At 44.4% G+C, this 19,837-nt stretch overlaps 1 protein-coding gene across 4 annotated transcripts in view; it reads right to left on the bottom strand.

Annotated features, from left to right (window-relative positions):
- The window catches only part of LOC133523506 (sodium/potassium-transporting ATPase subunit alpha-like), a 21,478-nt gene extending 1,641 nt beyond the window's left edge, over nt 1-19,837 (bottom strand). The window contains exons 1-16 of one of the 4 annotated variants that reach the window (XR_009800235.1): nt 19,636-19,837; nt 18,815-18,964; nt 18,260-18,432; nt 17,780-17,950; nt 17,432-17,561; nt 16,895-17,131; nt 16,320-16,535; nt 14,871-14,891; nt 14,386-14,576; nt 13,404-13,575; nt 12,924-13,072; nt 11,732-11,930; nt 10,783-10,937; nt 10,145-10,331; nt 9,253-9,492; nt 8,651-8,835 (exon numbers count right to left, since the gene is read on the bottom strand). Coding sequence is in view for 3 of the 4 variants with exons in the window: in XM_061859143.1 (XP_061715127.1) it covers nt 8,647-8,835; nt 9,253-9,492; nt 10,145-10,331; nt 10,783-10,937; nt 11,732-11,930; nt 12,924-13,072; nt 13,404-13,575; nt 14,386-14,576; nt 14,871-14,891; nt 16,320-16,535; nt 16,895-17,131; nt 17,432-17,561; nt 17,780-17,950; nt 18,260-18,432; nt 18,815-18,964; nt 19,636-19,783 (2,728 nt within the window). In the remaining variant the exon portion in view is untranslated. Of the gene's footprint in view, nt 1-8,646; nt 8,836-9,252; nt 9,493-10,144; nt 10,332-10,782; nt 10,938-11,731; nt 11,931-12,923; nt 13,073-13,403; nt 13,576-14,385; nt 14,577-14,870; nt 14,892-16,319; nt 16,536-16,894; nt 17,132-17,431; nt 17,562-17,779; nt 17,951-18,259; nt 18,433-18,814; nt 18,965-19,635 lie in introns of all 4 variants that reach the window. The other 3 variants (XM_061859143.1, XM_061859144.1, XM_061859145.1) reach the window with 3 other exon arrangements.

Genomic DNA, 19,837 nt, shown 5'->3' with positions numbered 1-19,837 from the left:
CCTGTGCATTCATTAATAATAATAATAAATCTTGGACACGGCGCGGATAGTCCGCCGGTTCCTCTCTCTGCGGCCCTAACCACCGGCAGCTTGGGCCTTGCCCCGCTGCTGGCGGCACCCGAGGTTAGGTTTTTTATAATGTGTTTATATCTTTTGTACAATACAAATACAACCCTCTAACTTTTGAACCATAGGTCCAAAAAAAAAAACAATCGTAGAAATAGCTTAAGAAAGACATTAAATGAAAACTAGAACGGAAATGTTCAGTTTAGACACGTTTAACACGCGGGATGGAATGTCCTACGATTCCTCCCGAGGTGCGCATACTATTTTTCTGCTCGACGGAGGCGGAAAGCGGCAACTACGTTCGTTTAGCGCAGCGGGAGCAAAGTTAACGCTTTCCGCCCGGATGGCAGAAAAATGTATAGAGTTCCCCTTGTCCTAGAACTATGGAATTTGGAAAATAATATCGTCTTAAATTACAAACACAGAGGAAAATTAGAAAACAAGAAATTTGTAAAAAAAAAAACGTTAAATTTGTACGGAACCCTCGATGGGCCAGTCCGACTCGCACTTGTCCGGTTTTCTTATCAACCTCTAGACTAGGGGATGGAGGTAACATGAGATGGATCAAATCCCACACCTTAATTGGGATTACGTGATAATCATAGATATTTATCTAAAAACAACATACATAGCTGCATAGGAAAATAAGGCATAAGAATGTAGTAAACATTGGACGGCGATAGTATGGCATCAGTCACGTGTATTGCCATGTGTAATGTGTATGAATCCACTAAACTACTAAGGTTATCAAGAACTATCAAGACACATTTTATATTAATGAGTAATAGGAAATCGGAGGCTAATTAAATGTAATAAATAGCTTACAGGTACCTAAACCCCATAAGCCTACAGCGCTGAATAGAAACACCGCAATGTATGCATAGGTAATGTTATTTTATTATCTCTTTATTTATCTTGTGTCTTAGATTAGGCATTTTATAATATGAATATAAAAGTAAAATACAACAAATCATACAAAAATAATACAAAATACATATAAACACATTATAAAAAACCTAACCTAGGGTGCCGCCAGCAGCGGGGCAGGGCCCAAGCTGCCGGTGGTCAGGGCCGCAGAGAGAGGAACCGCCGGACTATCCGCGCCGTGTCCAAGATCACCGCCTTCTGCATCTGACCCTTGATCCAACCACCTAGCGAGAGTCTCTCAAGGTGTTGGTCGAGACTCTTCGCTATGAGACCATTCGCTGAAACGACTATCGGGACAATGATCGTCGAATCAACATCCCACATGGCGGTTATCTCGTGAGCCAAGTCTAGGTACTTACTGGACTTGTCCTTCTCGGCTTTCACGAGATTCTCATCATGGGGGATGGTGATGTCGACGAGCACGGCCCGGCGTTGCGATCGATCTATTATCACGATGTCAGGCTTATTAGCTACAATAGTCCTGTCAGTGATAATAGATCGATCCCAATAAAGCGTGGCACGACCATTTTCGAGAACTGGCGCAGGTGAGTACTTGTAGTACGGTACTTCGCGGTCCACAAGGCCGTATAGAAGAGCAAGTTGCTGGTGAATAATCCTGGCTACGAGATTATGTCTGTGCAAGTACTCGCCGTTAGCAAGATGAGAACAACCGGAAATTATATGCCTGAGTGACTCTCCGGGACGGCGGCATGCCCGACAAATGTCGACCGTACCGTCCTTCAGGATATATTTCCGATAGTTGTTCGTCATCATCACTTCGTCCGCAATTGCACAGGCAAAACCCTCGGTTTCTCCGAAGAGGTCCCCGAATCGTAACCAGTTCACCGACGCGAGCAGGTCCACGTCGGGTCCCGTGAGGGCCTTGTAGAACCGCCCGTGTAGCACCTTACTCTCCCATGCCGCCTTGCGATCCGCAGTACTTAGTACCACAGGTTTGCGCCAGTTCTCGTTTGCCAAGGAGAGCGGCGTGAGGTTCCTGTCTACTGCCACCACATCACGATGCATCCCACACTCGTTGTTAAGGAAATAATTCCTGAGATTGCACACCTCGCGGTTGTGGAGATCTTTGGCGTTTAGGAAGCCTCGACCTCCACACTTCCGTGGGATGTACAATCTCATAACTGACGAGCGTGGGTGTAGCATACGGTGTGTGGTTAGCAGTAGTCGGACCCTCCGATCCAGGGCGTCCAGCTCGGTCTGAGTCCACCTTAGTATGCCAAAGGAGTATGTGAGCAGGGGCATTACCCAGGCGTTGAAGGCTCGCACTTTGTTGCCTCCTGACAAAAGACTGTTAAGGACTTTTGTGAGCCGACTGAAAAAGCGTTCCTTCACCGACTGTCTAATACCCTCATCCTCAATACCCAACGACTGTGACATACCAAGGTATTTGTAGGTTTCTGATTCAGAGATAGATCTGAAAGCCATTGCCTCAGAAAGTTGTAAATTTGTTGAATTTACAACCTTCCCCCGCTGTACATGCATAACTGCACATTTATCGACACCAAACTCCATGTTGATGGCACTACTGAAGACTTCGGTGGTTTTCAGTAGCTCCAACAAGTCTTGGCTATTTGGTGCAAATAATTTGAGGTCATCCATGTACAGAAGGTGAGAAACGACTTCACCCTCTCTCCGAAGCCGGCAACCTAGTCCCGAATCCTTCAGCAGGGTGCTGAGGGGATTCAGAGCTAGGCAGAACCACAGGGGACTCAGACTATCACCCTGGAATATTCCTCGCTCAATCCTTATAAAATCCTGCGGGCCAGGGTGGTCATCCCCGCCTCCTGGTTGACGAAGGACTGTGGTCCACTGCCTCATACACGCGCTTAGGAAGGCTCTTAAAGCTGTATCAACTTTATACAGCTCTAAGACCCTCCCCAGCCATGAGTGAGGCACCGAATCATAGGCCTTCTTGTAGTCAATCCAAGCGGCCGAGAGGGCCCTCTTGTTCCGCCGGACTTGTTGGCAAATGGTCATGTCTATGAGGAGGAGCTCTTTAGTACCACGGGACCCAACCCTACATCCATTTTGAGCAGTGGCCAAAATGTTATTAGCGACAATATGCGCGTTAATTTTTGCTCTCAAAATGGATGTAAGGAGCTTGTAAAGTGTAGGCAAGCACGTGATGGGTCTGTAGTTCTTCGCTTCCGTGGTACTACCGGACTTGTAGAGCAGGAAAGTTACTCCAGTTGTTAGGGAAGGAGGGAGGGAACCAAGCTCGAGGGCTTGTTGGAACTGCGTTGCCCACCGTGAGTGCGAGCACCGAAACCATTTTAGCCAGAAGTTGTGCAATCCGTCCGGTCCAGGACTTTTCCAGTTCTGAACCGTACGGATGGCACAACTTACGTCATCGGGGCTGATGGTGATAGCCCCCATAGGTTCGATATTCTCGCACTCACGTTCGACAACGTTTATCCACTCGCCCTCCGTGTGTTCAACGGGCACCGACCAGATGCTACGCCAGAAATCAGTCATGGCAGTAGCATCCGGCAGCCGCACGTCGGACACATGAGGGTCGGTTTCCTCCCACCTTCTGTATACCTTCCTTTGGTCACTTTGAAAAAGACGATTCTGCTGGAATCGGTCCACACGCTCTCTGTAGCGGCGAATACGGTTTGCCCATGCATAGACTTTCTGCTTTAGAAAGTCGATGCGCTCTGTGACATTGGCCATGTAGTCGCGGGGCCTGATATCCGTCCCCGCGAACGCCTGGTTCACAAAGCGCATTACTCGGGGGCGGTTGTTGCCCCCCCTGAAGCAGGTCAGCTTTGCAATGAGAGTCCTAAACGAGGTGATACGTCGCTCGATCCGCGCTTGCCATGCAGGCACACCTCCGACGGTCCTAGGTGCACGTTCAGCGTCCGGAAACTTGACTCGAGCAACACGGCACGCCGCGATGGCTCCGCAGTACATGATCGAGTGCGTATCATCTAAATCTTTACTAGTCCGTATGTGTGGCTCTAGTAAAGCGTTCAGGGCTCCCACTAGCGCTAGGTTGCGTCTATTCATAGGCAGACGTGGTAATCGTGGCCTAGAGTGAGTTGTGGAGCGATACTGCTTAATTGCCTCATCCAAAGTCCTCCTCAGTTGCTCATTAGCAGGGGTGCTCATGCTCTGACTCGCAAAATCCCCCTCGTCGGTACTGAAATCGACCCGCGGCGCCCCCGGTGCCAGGTCGGGTGCGGGCACCGGATCCGGCGTCGTGGCGGGCAGATCCCGCACAGAGGTGGAGGCCGCGCGAGCAGAGAGAGCCTCCAGGCGAAGCCGGTCAAGTGTCGCGTCGTCCAACCGCTTTAACCGTTGAATGACGCGTACCTGATCCGATAGTCGTTGCTCCGACACGGTGATGGTAGGTTCAAGAGCCTGAAACAGAGGCAGTATTCTTGAACGATACGCAGATAATTGTGTTCCCCCCTCTGTAGCCCCATAATAGGCGCGCATGACATTCTCATTAATGGACGGAGACCATCTCATGCGACGCACTATACCACCGGCAGCGGGAGCCGTGGGCGGGGCAGGATGTCCCGCAGGCCCCAAGCGTGCCGGCAGCGGTGGCCGCCCTCGTCGCGCAGGTGGTCGTGGCGGCGGCGGCGGCGGCCCGCTCTCGTCACTGGACCCGTCTGTGTCAGGCGCCGTTGCAAACTCGTCGCCTGACGACGATGTGGACGAGGAACTGGACGAGGCGGGCGGGGGTGGTGGTCGTGCGTTTTTCGAATCCGCTGCACGTGCTCGACTCCTCGTTATCATTGTTTTATACGTTATTTACCGTATATATATTGTGTTGCGTTATGTCATGCAAATGACACGTCAGTGGCGTGCGTATTAATTTGCGTCCCACATGTTTCAGACACATTTTTTTCATGGTTCCACATAATGCGTAGGTGAATTATCCGCTTGTTGGTAAAATACACAATTGGTTAACAATAAAAACGTATAAAAATATATTTTTAGCAATAAAATTGTAACGAGACGTCTGTCATTGTCAGAGCGGTTTTTTTTTTTTTTATTATTATTATTATTATTTGTCTGTCTTACCATATCTCGGGACCATGGGGTCCCGGACCTTTGGGAGGCATACGTGGGGCCGAAGCCAACAGCGCAGAGGCCCTTTAAGACAAATTAATCTACAAGCAAGGGATACACGTCGCGGATACCATCTCCGAGCGCACAATATGATACATCCGGAGATGGTCCCCGCCAGGTGCAAAGACTATTGCAGTGCAGCACTTTTGTGCTGCGATGGGATCTAAGGTCATAAGGCTATTGATTTGAAAGTTGGATGGACTGGATAATAGGCTATGGGAGGAGACTAGCGGACACCTGCCGTGACAATCAGTCTCGGAATTGTGTAAGACAGGCGGTGACTCGCCAACTCATTGAGTGGGCCCCACAACGGCCGCACGCACAGTGCGACAATAGGGCAACACTTTGGAGCGGCTGTGAGGTTGTCGAGAGGTGAGTCTGCGGAAGCCAGATCCCGGTAATCCGTTCAGCAGGCCGCCGGCGTTATGACATTTTACACTTCCAACCTGGAGCATAGGTCCCGCTCTTGCGACTCCACTCTGGCCGGCCGGTGAAGGCAAGCGCAGAGGCGAGGGCCTAATAAAAGGGCCCTCTGGAATAGGGGTCCGCGGTGTCGCCACTCACCGTCAGCTCGCCACAAGCTGCCCCCGCGGGTTAATTATTATTATTATTATTGTATCTCCTTGGATTTCACGGGCCTATAAATCCCGGTCTTTTGATAGGCTTGCATGGGGATATAGATCCAACACGTAGAGGCCTCTTGGAGAGCTTTAATGTCATGTAGAACGCCTGCTGGAACCCGTTCACGGGCGCAACAATAGACACCAAAGAACCGGTCGCAACAGGCATTGGGACTATTGTAGTAAAGTGAACAGTATAACGGTCTATGGATTGAAGTTTGGGAGGACAATGAGACTGGGTTATTGCAAAGACGTCCGGACACCTGCCATAACAATGTTTTCACTAGTTATCGAGGCAGGCGGTGACTCGCCGCCCACTAGATGGGCCCCTGAAAATGCCGTCCTGAAGACGACCAGGAGCAACACCGGTGTGAGCGGCTCAGGGGTGTCGAGAGGTGTACGCCGCTTTCTACCCAGTGGCTGATAACAGCCACTGTGCCAACTCGCGTCTTATGCAAGTTTTCACTTCCACCCCTGGAGCATTTAGCTCTAACGACTCCTCTCTGGACGGCCAATGAAGGCAAGCCAGAGCTGAGAGTCCTGCGGGTCCCCTTGGGGTCCACTCCGACCGACGAAGACACGCCGGAGACGGAGACCCTGACCGACTCTCGGGAGTACTCGGGTCCGTGGGGTCGTTACTCCCCAACAGCTCGCCACAAGCTGCCCTGCGGTTTTATTATTATTATTATTATTTATTATTATTATTTATTAATCAGGCAGGCAGTTGAAACAACTGATAGTTGCCTGTTTCTGAGTGATCTTCACTTAATATGTATTCTTTGCGCTGGTTAAGTATTTGTCTAGTCTGTTCTTAAACTGATTGACATGCAGTGCTGAGACCACATCTTCTGGTAGTTTGTTCCATGCTTTGACCACTCTGTTGCCGAGAAAATGTCTGCGGGGGTTGTTTTTAGACAGAATTAGAAATAAAATTAGAATTAGGGGGATTTGTTTCACAAGTGGGGCAAAGTTGTTGTTTTATTCCTGCTAATAATAATAGGTTATATCGAGCAAGCGGAAGAGTCAAAAATTGAACTTCGAGCGTAGCGAGTCAAGAGAGTAAGGCTCGGAACCGATTTATGAAATACCGGTTTATTTCGGTTTTTCTCCGAATTTTAATAAAAACGCGAACGTTTTAAGAACTTTATTGTTACCTAAAAAACCGGATTTTTCGACAAGCAACAAAACGGCCGGCCGGGCTGATGGTATTTAATACACATAATTTAGGTTTCTTGTCAGTTTCCAGGCAGATGAGCCGCGAGATAAGATAAATTCAATATGTTTTTCTTACTTTAGCTGGACGTATTCTCGCACATTTAATTATAGCTACTTAGTGCCTAACGTGATAAACAAATGGCGACCGTACTTCGTTCAATGATTTTCTTTCGTACTTAATCGTTTTCAATAATAAATTACGCTAGTTTATTGAATAAAATACCTACCTTAAAAAACCGACTTCACGAAACATTTTGAAATGGCTTTTAAATTATTTAGAACCATAGTGCATTGATGCATGATATCTCATAATAATTACAATTAGCCCCAAGAAATAAGAAACTTGCCGTGGGGCAGTTCCATACTGGTCTTCATCAACGGCTTCATTTAATCAAATAACACTTTAAACGCAAATGCTTGGTTTTTAAATAAAAATATCGCTACAAGTATGCTTATAAGAGTTATAGTTCCCTCAGTTCCTCATCCATCATCAGAATTCGACCTTGACAAAGAAATTGCTTACACTATTGCTTTTCCAAAAAAAAAAAATTTTTTTTTTATGTAGCTCAATCACACGTGAGAATGGTAGAACATCAATTCATGCGAATTGAGAGATTTTTTTAGTAACTGTTAATTTAATAAATGTATGTCCACTTTATGATGTTTTCTTCATGTTACCCTAATAGGCTAAAAATTCCCTCTCAACCTTTTTTGTTAAATAGACTACTTCATACATTATAAAAAAAATTTGTAGAGGCAAAAAAATATATTTTAAAAATATAAAAAACTACACTTTTATATTATGGCACAACTTTTACAAACTATTAGAAATTAATTGTGTAATTTTTATACATAGACACAGAAACTGGTTTTTATTGCTCTAAACCGGTTAATTTGACAAGATATGTTCTCATAAAAACCGGTTTTAAAATAACGGTTTTTCAAGCCAAACCGAAATTATAAGGTTTTGCGCCAAGTACATGATAACGGTTTGGCAATATAACCGGTGTCCGAGCCTTGTAAGAGAGAGAATTAAGGAATGCATCTTATACAGGATGTTTATTTAGTCATCTGCAATAATTTACGGGTTCCGTCATTGAAGTCGGTTTTTTTTCTTAAAAATTATGTAATTATAAGTTTAGACATTGTGTTTGGAATTACCGGAATAAATAAATACCAAAATAATATGTAAGATAATGTCGTATTAGTGTCACACTAAGTAAGTCTCTTACTAATGTGAGCAATGGAGTTGTCTCGGTGATGATGCCGTGCATCGTTGAGTGATTATTACGAAGCAAGCGGATCTGGCCGCGAAGCCAACGTTACAATCGTTAACGCTCCGTAGCGTAGCATAGTCATCTCTCTCTATCACTCTTCCCTATTAGTGCGACTGTGACAGTTGCGTTTCGTTCATTGCCGGATTTAGAGGTCTGGAGGCCTCGGGCAATAAAGGTGTGGAGGCCCCCTGGCCCCAATTTTTTTCCAAATAAAATGGTAAATTTACCGAATTCTCTATTGTGGGGGGCCCCTCTTTTGTGGAGGCCCGGGGCAGTAGCCCCGGTTGCCCTCCCCTAAATCCGGCCCTGGTTTCGTTCGCCACGGAGCGTGAAAAATATGCACGTTCGCTACGCAGGCTGTTGATACGGCCTCGAGTCTTGCTGATACCGTAAGATATGTGGTAGTGAACAACTGAACAGGTTGGCAAATATTTTACCAACGTGAGCAATGGAATTGTATCTCGTCTTGCAGATGATGCCGTTCATCATCTGCGTGATGACAACGGCCACGAAATACGCGGCTTGGCTGGCACGCTGCACGGTCATGCGCGCTTCGTACGTCCACTCCTGCCCCACGGAGTCTCGGAGGTCGCTCACGGCTTCGTTGTCCCATTCGCTTCGTATGCCTGCAAAGCCGGAATGAAGAATTTGTGCAATTAAATATAGATCGTTATTTAAAGAGCGTGCCTACACCCATCTTCTCAAATGATTTACTTCCAACCTTTGTTGCGTGTGTCAATGGGCGACGGTAATGGTTCACTCATGTTGCTATTTGACACGACGAAGTAGACGAATATGCCAGCGGTCACCTCGACTAGCCCGAGGTGTCCAGCTTTTTTAAGAATAGATACATTCGCATAACATTGCAGGCGTCTTTGAAATATTAACCTATACCACCTGGCACCTATACCAAACAAAACATCCGTGTCCGTAGGCGAGCTACAGCATGCGCCCGGTCACCAGCTTTGTTGAGTGTTTTCATTTACGCGATTGATATAGGGGTCTTTGAAATATGTAGTAACCTCCTTAGTATTAATATTTACCAAACAAAACATCAGGGAAGAATCCATGCTCCGCCATGACCACGAAGTAGGCGAACATGCCGGCGGCCACCTCGACCAGCCCGAGGTGTCCGTAGGCGAGCCGCAGCATTCGCCCGGACACCAGCTGTTGACCGCGGCGCGGCGGCCGCGCCATCACATCTGACTCCGCGCGCTCGTGCGCAAGGGATACGGCTGGCCACATGTCCGTGCCGAGGTCCACGCATAAGATGGTCATTACTCCTGAAATGTTTTGTCTTTTATCATCAAGTTTTTTTATACTTAGTACGTTGGTGCCAAACGATTATACAACCCGGTTGATGGTAAGCGTTCACAGTATATGAACGCCTGCGGTCAGGCCAGAAGCTGCTTAAATTGCGTCATCGCAGTGTTAAGCCTTGGTGCCGCTTTGCAATCGAATCCCAATAATTCACAACTGCAATAAACTAAATTCCGCAAGTTTTTTTATGATATAGGAGGCAAACGAGCAGACGGATCGTCTAATGGTAAAAAAATACCGCCGCCTATTACCATCAGAGTACCGGTCCGGAAATACCGCAGGCGACAGTTCATTCCACAGTCTATTAGCTTTCTGGAGAAACGTATAGTTGAGAACTGCCAACCATCTAAGTGGTAAAGATGGAAATGTTGTGATAATAATAATGCTGGAAATGTGTGTGACCTTAAGGCTTATTTTGTTCAAGAATTTTATTCGAATCAGCGTTTTCGATTGGGTCTTATATAAAGTTGCTCAGTATGATATAATATATAAATTCACGACGCAAAATGTGGGTCAAGGGTTGAAAAAATACACCGCCGTAATAAGTACACAGACATTATTTGTGATATGGAATTTTAAAAGTTTGTTAAAGCTTGTAAAAGTTTGTCAGCTTACCCAGCGGCAGTGGTATTGAAAACAAAATAAACATTAGCACAGGAAAGATTTCCGGCACATTCGATATGAGTATGTAGCAAATAGATTTCTTTAAGTTATCGAATATTTTCCGCCCCTCCTCTATTCCTGTGACGATGGTCGCGAAATTGTCGTCCATCAAAATAATATCAGCGGTTTGTTTCGATACCTGAAATATAGAAAAAACATAGTACACGCGCGTAAATGGCTTAAAAGTGAGTGCAGGGTATTGCTTCTATTGTAAATAATTGGCATCAGTCATTTAGCACCCGTGCGTGTTTTAAGTGGTTAATTGGGTCCATTACCTGCTGAGTGTGTTCAATTGGCAGAGATGGAAACAAGAGAAGATGGTGAATTTACTACAAGTTTATGGACTCGTGTCGTGTCTGTAAGAACCTGAGAAAACTAAGAACCTGCCCTACTTGTGAGCCCGTTATGCTCATGGAGATGCCGATGTCGGCGCAGCGAAGCGCCGGCGCGTCATTGAGGCCGTCACCCCTCTGTCACCGCCACTAATATGCCTCCGCGCTGTTGACATGCTTCCTCTATCTGCAGCTTTTGAGTGAGTGGATTTATTACAAGTACCTACTGTTGGACTGTATCTGTGGAACCAGTCTTACTTGTGAGCCTGTGATGCCCATGGAGATGCCGATGTCGGCACGACGCAGCGCGGGCGCATCGTTTACGCCATCGCCCGTCACCGCCACTATGCCGCCTCGTCGCTGGCATGCTTCCACTATCTGGAGCTTTTGAGTTGGTGATGTTCGTGCAAAAACTGTAAAGTTATTAATATTAACATGGTAAGTGGTTTCCTAGAGGTCACCGGAGGAGGCAGCCCTTATACGTGGCGTAGCGTGGCGACACTAACTGGCTCACGATCACGATAAAGCTACCCATCAAATTAATGATGCTCATGACTTATCGATTGAACTGTTTAGCGATATCGTAGGTAGTTAATTTTTTAAATACTTATTCAAGTCAAACAGGTCGGGCGTTTTTCTTCAATAATTTATAAGACGATACGAGTATATATGCTGATGACGGATTAATAGTCTGCGTGTGGTAGGTACTTATTTCTGCTAACAACAAAGGCATTGCAATAAGGAATAAGGTGTACGAAATAGTTATACCTACGGCTGTATACATAGGTAGGTATCAATATCCTAGTATTTCGATGGTCCAGTCGAGCAGGTCGGGCGTCATGCCGCGCAGCTCGTGAGCGTCGGCGCCCGTAAGTAAGCACGTGACATAAGCATGTGCCGCACGGGCTTTTATATATCAGTATATTAGGTACCATCAATCTCGTAATATTTGTCGATGGCCTGGTCGAGCAGATCAGGTTATTAGCTTGGTGCCAGTGATCACATGACAAGAGGCTGTATCGATTCCGACCCCGACCTTGCCGGCCACCGCGCGCCCTTTTTCTGGGTGGTCGCCTGTCAACATCATTAAGCGTACACCTGCTGCACGGACACGCTGTATGGCTGACAGTACCTTAGCATATACGAGTAATGTACCGTGTTATGTTGGAACTTAGTACCTATTATGGTACAGGCTGGTAATACGTACCAATCTCATAGTATTTGTCGATGGTCCAGTCGAGCAGGTCGGGCGTCATGCTGCGCAGCTCTGCGCCCGTAATCACGTGGCAGGCCGCTGTGGCGATGCCGACCTCGCCCGCCACCGCGCGCGCGGTTTCAGGGTGGTCGCCGGTCACCATCATTACCCGTACGCCTGCTGCGCGGACGCGCTGAATAGCTGACAGCACCTTAACATGATTAAGTAGCATGTCAAATAGCATGAGCATGAGATAATGAAACATAAGTTTTTAGCCAAAAATTAATAATTTTTGGTACAAGCTTTTATCGCTGACTGTAAGTACTTTCAGGCAAATAATATACTCATCGAGCGAGACAATTCTAAAAACCCCAAGCACAATAGGTTGCGTTATTTTATCGCAGAGTTTCTATTGCCACCTCCTGTCTCCAAGATCACATTGATGGTGCCATAATATTGTGTTGTTACGTAACTTACATATGTTAAAAGACATATGTATAAGAGTTCCAGGTAATAAAGAGCGCCGATGTCGTCCCAGATACAAACATTTATTCTCCATTCCATGTAGTAGAACTAACTATTCTAAAAATATGTTTATTAAACGAGTATGTGCCCTCTATAATGATAATAACATTGTAAAAAATTTAGACATATTTAATTGTACCATAAGTTCATTGAAAACAATATTCAAGACTAGTAGCATATAAATCTTAACGCGTATATAATAAGTATTATTATGTCATGTTTGTCGATACTTCATACTTATTCAAAAATTGTTATAAACGTAGAACGTGTTTTACACTGAGTTGCTTTTCACTGAGTGGTTTGTAAATCTGATTTCTCAAATTCTGTGTAACCTCTTACTATTTAGCTGAACCTAAACGTAGATAGGTACTTTTCGTGCTTCTATATAAAGATATGTTTAACAAACATGGAAACTATAGGTCTAGATTAAGAGAAGAAAGTGTAATAATATTTTTGGTATGACCGTTTGTTTCATATTTAAATAAATAAATAAATATGTAAGTATGCAAAATTTCAGCTCGACCAGAAGCTGGGAAGTAGGTCAAATTTAACTTACAAGATTTGATTACAGACGCCCAAACAACGGGACAGGTGAAACGAAATAAGAGCTTATACTTAAAAAGGGCTACGACGAAACAGCAGGCAGGTAGGTTGGTATAGAAGTGTAAAGTTTATTTACCTCTCTTCTTGGTGGATCCATTAGTCCCAAGATTCCTACAAAACGTAATTTGTCCACTGGAAAATTAACATCTTCGGTATCGAATTTATAATTCAGTGGAAAATTACTAGCATCCAAAACTAAGTCGGCTAACGCAAGAATCCTTTTACCTAAAACGAAATTGTAATTGTCTTACTTTAGTTCATTCCATAGGACTTGCACCTGCTAAAAGTAATAGTCTCGTCGTTTTTGGTAGGGTTTTAGTAAGTATGAGAGATAGCAAGAAAGAAATTCTTTAAGCTCTCCGAAATTTTTTGTAACATGAGTTATCATGACTAACTGGCGGTCCTATGCATATTAGAGTTATATATATATATATATATGTCAGAAAGAGAAGAGGCGTAACCCTCCTTGCAGAAGTATAAGGTACACTCGCGAGCAAAAGTACCTATTGCGTTGCGATTTTTCATGTATATTCAATATCTTTGTAAGTTATATTACCAGTTTTGGCCATTTCGACTCCAGCAGAGTCTGCTCTTTCCTTCATTTCTCGGGTGAAGGTCTTTGTATCTTTATCCATGGCTATTGTGTCACACCGAGCTATAATGATCTCTGGAGCTCCTTTCATTAGAATTAAGTATCGCGAAGTATTTTTATCCAAGTGCACACTTACCTGCCCCAAAATAATAGTATCAATACCTAACTATTCCAAATAGAGATATTTGTCTACAGTTCGCCTTTAAAAGTATCTTTCACAGTCTAATTGTTGTACATGAAGATACATATTATGAAGGGACACATAAGAGACAGATATTTATTTTTAATAAGGTAATAGTGAATGATACTTTTGACGCGTAGTCTGTTCCGCTACTCTTGATGCTGACTGTACCTAGCTACCTCCCTGATTTGTATATTTCTCTAGGATTGGGCTAAGCTATGAATGTATTTATTTATTAAACAGCAAGTAGGTATATACACAGCAATCTAAGAGAAAGTTCCAAAAACATGTTAAGTATAGAAACGATACGGGTGCGTGTACAAGATGTCAATCGTTAACGTTCCGTAACGTAACGTAGTAATCTCTTTCTATCACTCTTCCGTATTAGTGCGACAGTGTTAGCGTATTAGTGACAGTTGCGTTTCGTTCGCTACGGAGCGTAAACGATTGGCATGTTGACTACGCACTTGAACGTACCTTTATACGAAATTTGAGAAAGTCTAAAACCAAACAATGTCAATTTGTTTTTTGATTGATTTCACCTAGGTGGACAGACCGGTTTGTCGGCTAGTAATAGACGCTTTCATCGTATTTGTAAAAAGTGTGTACATCCAGTCCAGACCACGCGAATATGCTGCGATTACGCCGCTATAAGCAAGCAGTACTAGAGAATTCCTAACAGCTTAGGTATGTGTAGTATAGGTAAGTAGGTATTCGCACGTTCTGGACGCAACTGCCTAAATAATGTAAAGATAATTTAATTACTTGGTATTTATACGTAGAGTTAAAAGGTATCTCCGCGACTTTAGGATGCTGTTTCCTCAAGGACACCGGGTCACCGTGTTTATTAACAAAATCCAAGATGGCGGACTCGGAAGCGTCTCCGTGGATGGTGCCGTCGGCTTTGAATGTAGCCCTGCTGCATAAGGCTCCACATCTGATTAGAGCAGCGTAAGCTAACGAGGATTGGGACAATAAAGGAAATATATGAAAGAAATACGGAAATACTACACACAAATCAATTTCAAAATCAAGGCTAGCAAGAATACTAGTCATATTAAACACCATGGAATAGAGCTTACCATATTTAAAAAAAACTCGAAACACAAACTACGCATTTACTGTATATGAACGTGCTAAATAGTAACTATAATAGATACCTGTATACCCTTAACACAAAATAATCGTATAGCAAATGCCATTGGATTGGAACTAATAATTTATTTCCTGATACCTGATAATTTATTTACCTTGATTGTTGCGCAAAGCATCTGGAAATGGAAGCAAAAGGTTTACGAAATTCAATACGAAAAATGGTACTAGGTAGCGTAGAATTATTTAGGTTACTGTGCCTAGCACACGCGCTAAGTAATCTGCTTTCACTACATAAGGGCTCATTCTGTTATAATAATGAGATATATACTACGTCGATGGCAAACAAGCATACGGCCCGCCTAATGGTAAGCAGTCTCCGTAGACTATGTACGTCTGCAACTCCAGAGGAGTTACATACGCGTTGCCGACCCTAACACTCCGCACCCTCATTGAGCTCTCTGGCGACCTTACTCACCGGCAGGAACACAACACTATGAGTAGAGTCTAGTATTATTTGGCTGCGGTTTTGCTCTGCAGTTGCAGCAGTTGGGCTCTGCTCTAGATCTGGAATGACATCCGCTATGCTGTGCCCTACCCCCTACCACACAAAGTGAGATCACATTCACAGTGCCCATACCTCTCTTTTGGACGTAGTTTAGTTTCCCTTTTGTTTCGTTTTCATTTTGATACGACCTTGAGTTGACCTTCAACCAGCTGGGCTAAGATGGTCGGCTCTTTATCATTTGTCACCATGCCTGTCACGTTCTAACAAATATGTAAGCGCGAAAGTGACGGACATAGTGACAAGTGATAAAAATGGAACCATGATACCGCCGCAGGAACATTACTTTTGACACTGTCAGATCCTTACCAGATCCAAATCAAATTCATAACCTGTTACAATCAGAATACGCCTCCAGTCATTTCACGCTGCCTGATCAATACTTTATTAGACGAATGTAATTAGATATCGCATTTTTTCGGCATCGGCACCAATCAGCGTGAGCCGCTAACGATAGTTGGTGCTCACATCACAGTGAAGGTAGTATCAAAATAAAATGAAAACCTTATCAAATTGTGACAGCAGAATCAACCTCCCATAATAATGCTACGGGCTACGACTACGGCGTAGTACTCGTAGAACATACATGTCCATTTGTCTAAAGTAGGAATTAACACGGCCGCATTCGAACAATACTTATAAGATGTCACAGGGATACGATACAGATCGGTCACTGTCAAAAGTGACGTTTTTGGTTGAAATGTCAATTTTGACACTGACAGATCGGTATCGTATTGCTGTGCCATCATATAAGCGTTGTTCGAATTGGAGTCGGGCCGACATTCACTGCCAGCGACCCGCTAGGCTAGGCGGATTCTATGTTACATACCTACGGATTTTCTGTTATCGGCTACGCTCGTAGCGCGTGCCTAGCTCGCGCTGGCACTGACTGACGGCCCGATTCGAACTTTATGATACGTCAAATATTAAATCTAGATACGACATAGATCGGATATGTCAGTGTCAAAAGTAATGTTTCTTCGTTACTATTTAACGAATCTTAAAGTTCGAAGCGGGTAGTGTGCTTAGATTTAATTGGTACCTTCAAATGACGTTTGCGATACTGTCAGGGTTTTGTTCCACGTCCACACATCGTACACGCACATTTTATTCTCAGTAAGGGTACCAGTTTTGTCTGAACATATGGTAGTGCAAGCTCCTAAAGCTTCAATGGCGTCTAGGTTCTTTATCAGGCAGTTCTTTTTGACCATGCGTTGGGCGGTTAGGGTTAGAGATGCTGTCACTGTTGGTTGCAATCCTAATGGGAAGCATAATACCAAGTCAGAGATTATTTCAGTGAACTCACCTGCGATACCTAAATGTTTTCTAAACTTGTGTCAGATCAGACCTAGGTACCTACCACAGATGGAAACAAATAGTTAAATTTTGCCAAAATAACAACTTGTTTTAGATTTAATGAATACTTACATCACTAAATAAGTTGACTCATACGCTCGGAAAAATAAAAAGGCTACTCTAATCCCATTTTCCTTCAGTGACTAGGTAAGTATTAGTAATCTAAGTTTTGTAAACAAGTCATAAAAGGTCGGCGATTGGTCTAAAAATCAACAAATAAACTTACACAGAGCCAGCTTTAGCGTCAAGTTCATTTCTCACCTTCAGGTATATTGGCAACAATGATTCCAATAACGAATATGATGGTCTGCATGAACGGATACTTCAGCGCCAGCGACGCACACGCCACGAATGCACCCAGGCCCAACGCCCAGATACACATATAGCGCATGAATCGAGATATCTCCTGGGATAGGGGGGACGGTTTGGGCTGGATTCTGGTGGCTAGGCCAGCTACGCGACCTAACGCCGTTAGATCGCCAGTACACATGACGATACCTATACATAATATTTGAATGAAAATCAAAATCCAGTTCGAACTTTCGAGGTAAGTAGTGTACTGTACCTACAGCGTGAAAGAGACGTATTTTTTTACTAGCTCATACGAGGAAAATCGCTTTCCGAAAATAATGATCGATGTAAGAGGCACAGTAAGCTGCAGAGGTAATTGACCCTCGGCAGAGAAACTTGTTTGCAGGGGGCGTCAGTTATTCTTCTTCACTTATTCTCTTACTTTAAATGACGCTACCTATGCCTGGACGCTTGGGGAAGGTTTAAAACTATATTTTGATGTTATACCTGTAGCCCAACCTTCGACACATTGCGTAGAAAAGAAGGCGACATTAGGGGACTCTAGAATGTTGGCAATGCCTTCAGAGTTACTGCGACATACTGCCACGGACTCGCCCGTTAGCGATGAATTATCCACCTGAAATCAGGGACCGATACAGGTGTAACTAAAACTCAGGACACCAAGACAGCTTATTTCAGTTTCTTATGATAATTGATAAGACGTAGCCACAGATGCTGACCTGACGTGATCTTCAAGTTGACTGAGCGTATGGTCGTGGACTGGACGCACGCACCGCGTCTTTTGTGCAGCATATGCAGAAATAGGTATATTAATTTAAATGTGTTCTAACTCACTTTGAAACCTTTACTGTCTATGACCCGAATGTCAGCCGGCACTATGTTCCCAGCTTGCACGCGGACCAGGTCGCCTCTCACTAGGTCCCTGACATTGGTGTCGACGTTCAGCACGCCATCTCTAGTGCACTGGGCGTATGTGGGAATCATGTTGTTGAAAGTTTTCATTATCTGGGAAACAGCCGAGGTTATGGTGGGATCTATACCTCCTGCATAGGTACATTATCTAGGTAGGGACTTTTAAAATTGATTTCTGCCGAGCGCGTTGGAAAGTCTGTATAACTTTCCGATTTAAATAAAAAAACTTAGATGACACTCTGCGCCAATACTTAAACAAGGGGCTCCGGTGCTTTCTCATCATACATTAAGTACTTAGATATATTTAGTTAGCCATGTAACAGACGGATGGACGGACGAATAGAGTGCGCCATAAGGGTAACTTTTGTACCCTTTTGGTACGGAACCCTAAAAGCCACTTACCTTCGAACTTTTGTAGTTCTGAAAGAAGCTGAAAAGTCCGCAAATGACGTCAACTGCTACGAGGACGCATCCCAAGTACAGGTTGTCGCGGCTCGGGTTCGGTTTCGACGAAGCTTCGAGAAGGTACGCCCCCAAACACAGGAGAGCGCCAAGCCAAATCAATACGGAAAATCCTATTATGAAGGAACGACCGGTCAATGTATTAGGATGCTTCAGGTGGTTAGGTTAGCATACGTTACCTACTACTCTACTTTTACTTAGTTAATAAAGCCCGACCAGATATTGTCATTGTCTTGATCATTGTCAAGAGGGCGCTGCTGTTCACATATACAGGTACAGTACAGTACAGGTGACAGTTTAGTATGAAAAATTAAGTTCCAATGAAATTCCGCAATATGGCGGCATTAGACACCTATCCCCGTACCCCCTTATTCATAAACGTGTACTAAAGTTACGAAGCGGCTAAAAATCGTTAGTCCATCATACCAATACGTCGGAAAGGGACAATTCATCAGGGGTTCATGTCGCAATCTGTAGGCATAGGCATTTACTTACCTGTACACATGGATTTTAAAAGTACTTTAGGCCACCCGTATTGCGTCGCGGGCGTCAGTGCGTTGTGCCCGTAGAATTTCAACAACTCTGCTGCCTGTGCACTGGTCAGTCCATTTACAGGGTCAGTCGTATATCGAATGTAAAATTCCTCTGTAATTTTTGTTATTGTTTCAAAGATGTCTATGCTGGCACCTTAATTACTTGTCGGTATAAGTAGTATTGATACAGCATGCAGTGTTTCTACACAAGTTGCATTATCCCGGCATTTTACCAGCACGGCTCATGGGAGCCTGGGGTCAGCTTGGCAATTAATCCCTAGAATTGGCGTAGGCACTAGTTTTTACGAAAGCGACTGCCATCTGGCCTTCCAACCCACAGGGTAAACTAGGCCTTATTGGGATTAATCCGGTTTCCTCACGATGTTTTCCTTCCCCGAAAAGCGACTGGTAAGTCTCAAAGGATATTTCATACATAGGTAAGTTCCGATAAATTCATTGGTACGAGCTGGGGTTTGAACCCCTGACCTCCGGATTGCAAGTCGCATGCTCTGACCGTTAGGCAGGCATTTCTTACACACATTGTGGTTCTCATTGAGGGCCGTGCGTGACACTGGCCAATTGGATTTCGAAAGTAGTCAATTGTGTCCGGCTGTGAATATGAGTTGTTGAACGGTTTATGATAAACCGTTTATCGCTTGCATTCAGTGTACATCTCGCACATGACAGAGGCACTGGTACACGTAGCGCAGTTTTCGCTGTACTTCCTAGGGCGCGGTGTAGAACACACAAATATAAGAACAAATAATTTCAAAGAACACTTACTGAGGGGAATGAGATGTGCATCCGTTTGTATCTCCTGTTTCAGCAAATTTAACCGAGTTGTGCTCAGGTCCCTTGACCTCAGCCCTTTGGGATTGCTAGGGCGAAAGAAGTCCGTGATTGACGCATAGCTTGAAGTTCTAGCATGCATACCGAAAACGATCTCAACAACTATTCATAACAATTAATTATCATGACAATCAAG

Source organism: Cydia pomonella, chromosome 12, assembly GCF_033807575.1.
Source record: "Cydia pomonella isolate Wapato2018A chromosome 12, ilCydPomo1, whole genome shotgun sequence".
In the NCBI taxonomy this organism is placed as follows: Eukaryota; Metazoa; Arthropoda; class Insecta; order Lepidoptera; family Tortricidae; genus Cydia; species Cydia pomonella.
Note: the sequence above shows the minus strand (reverse complement) of the source record. Positions and strands in the feature narration are given on the sequence as shown.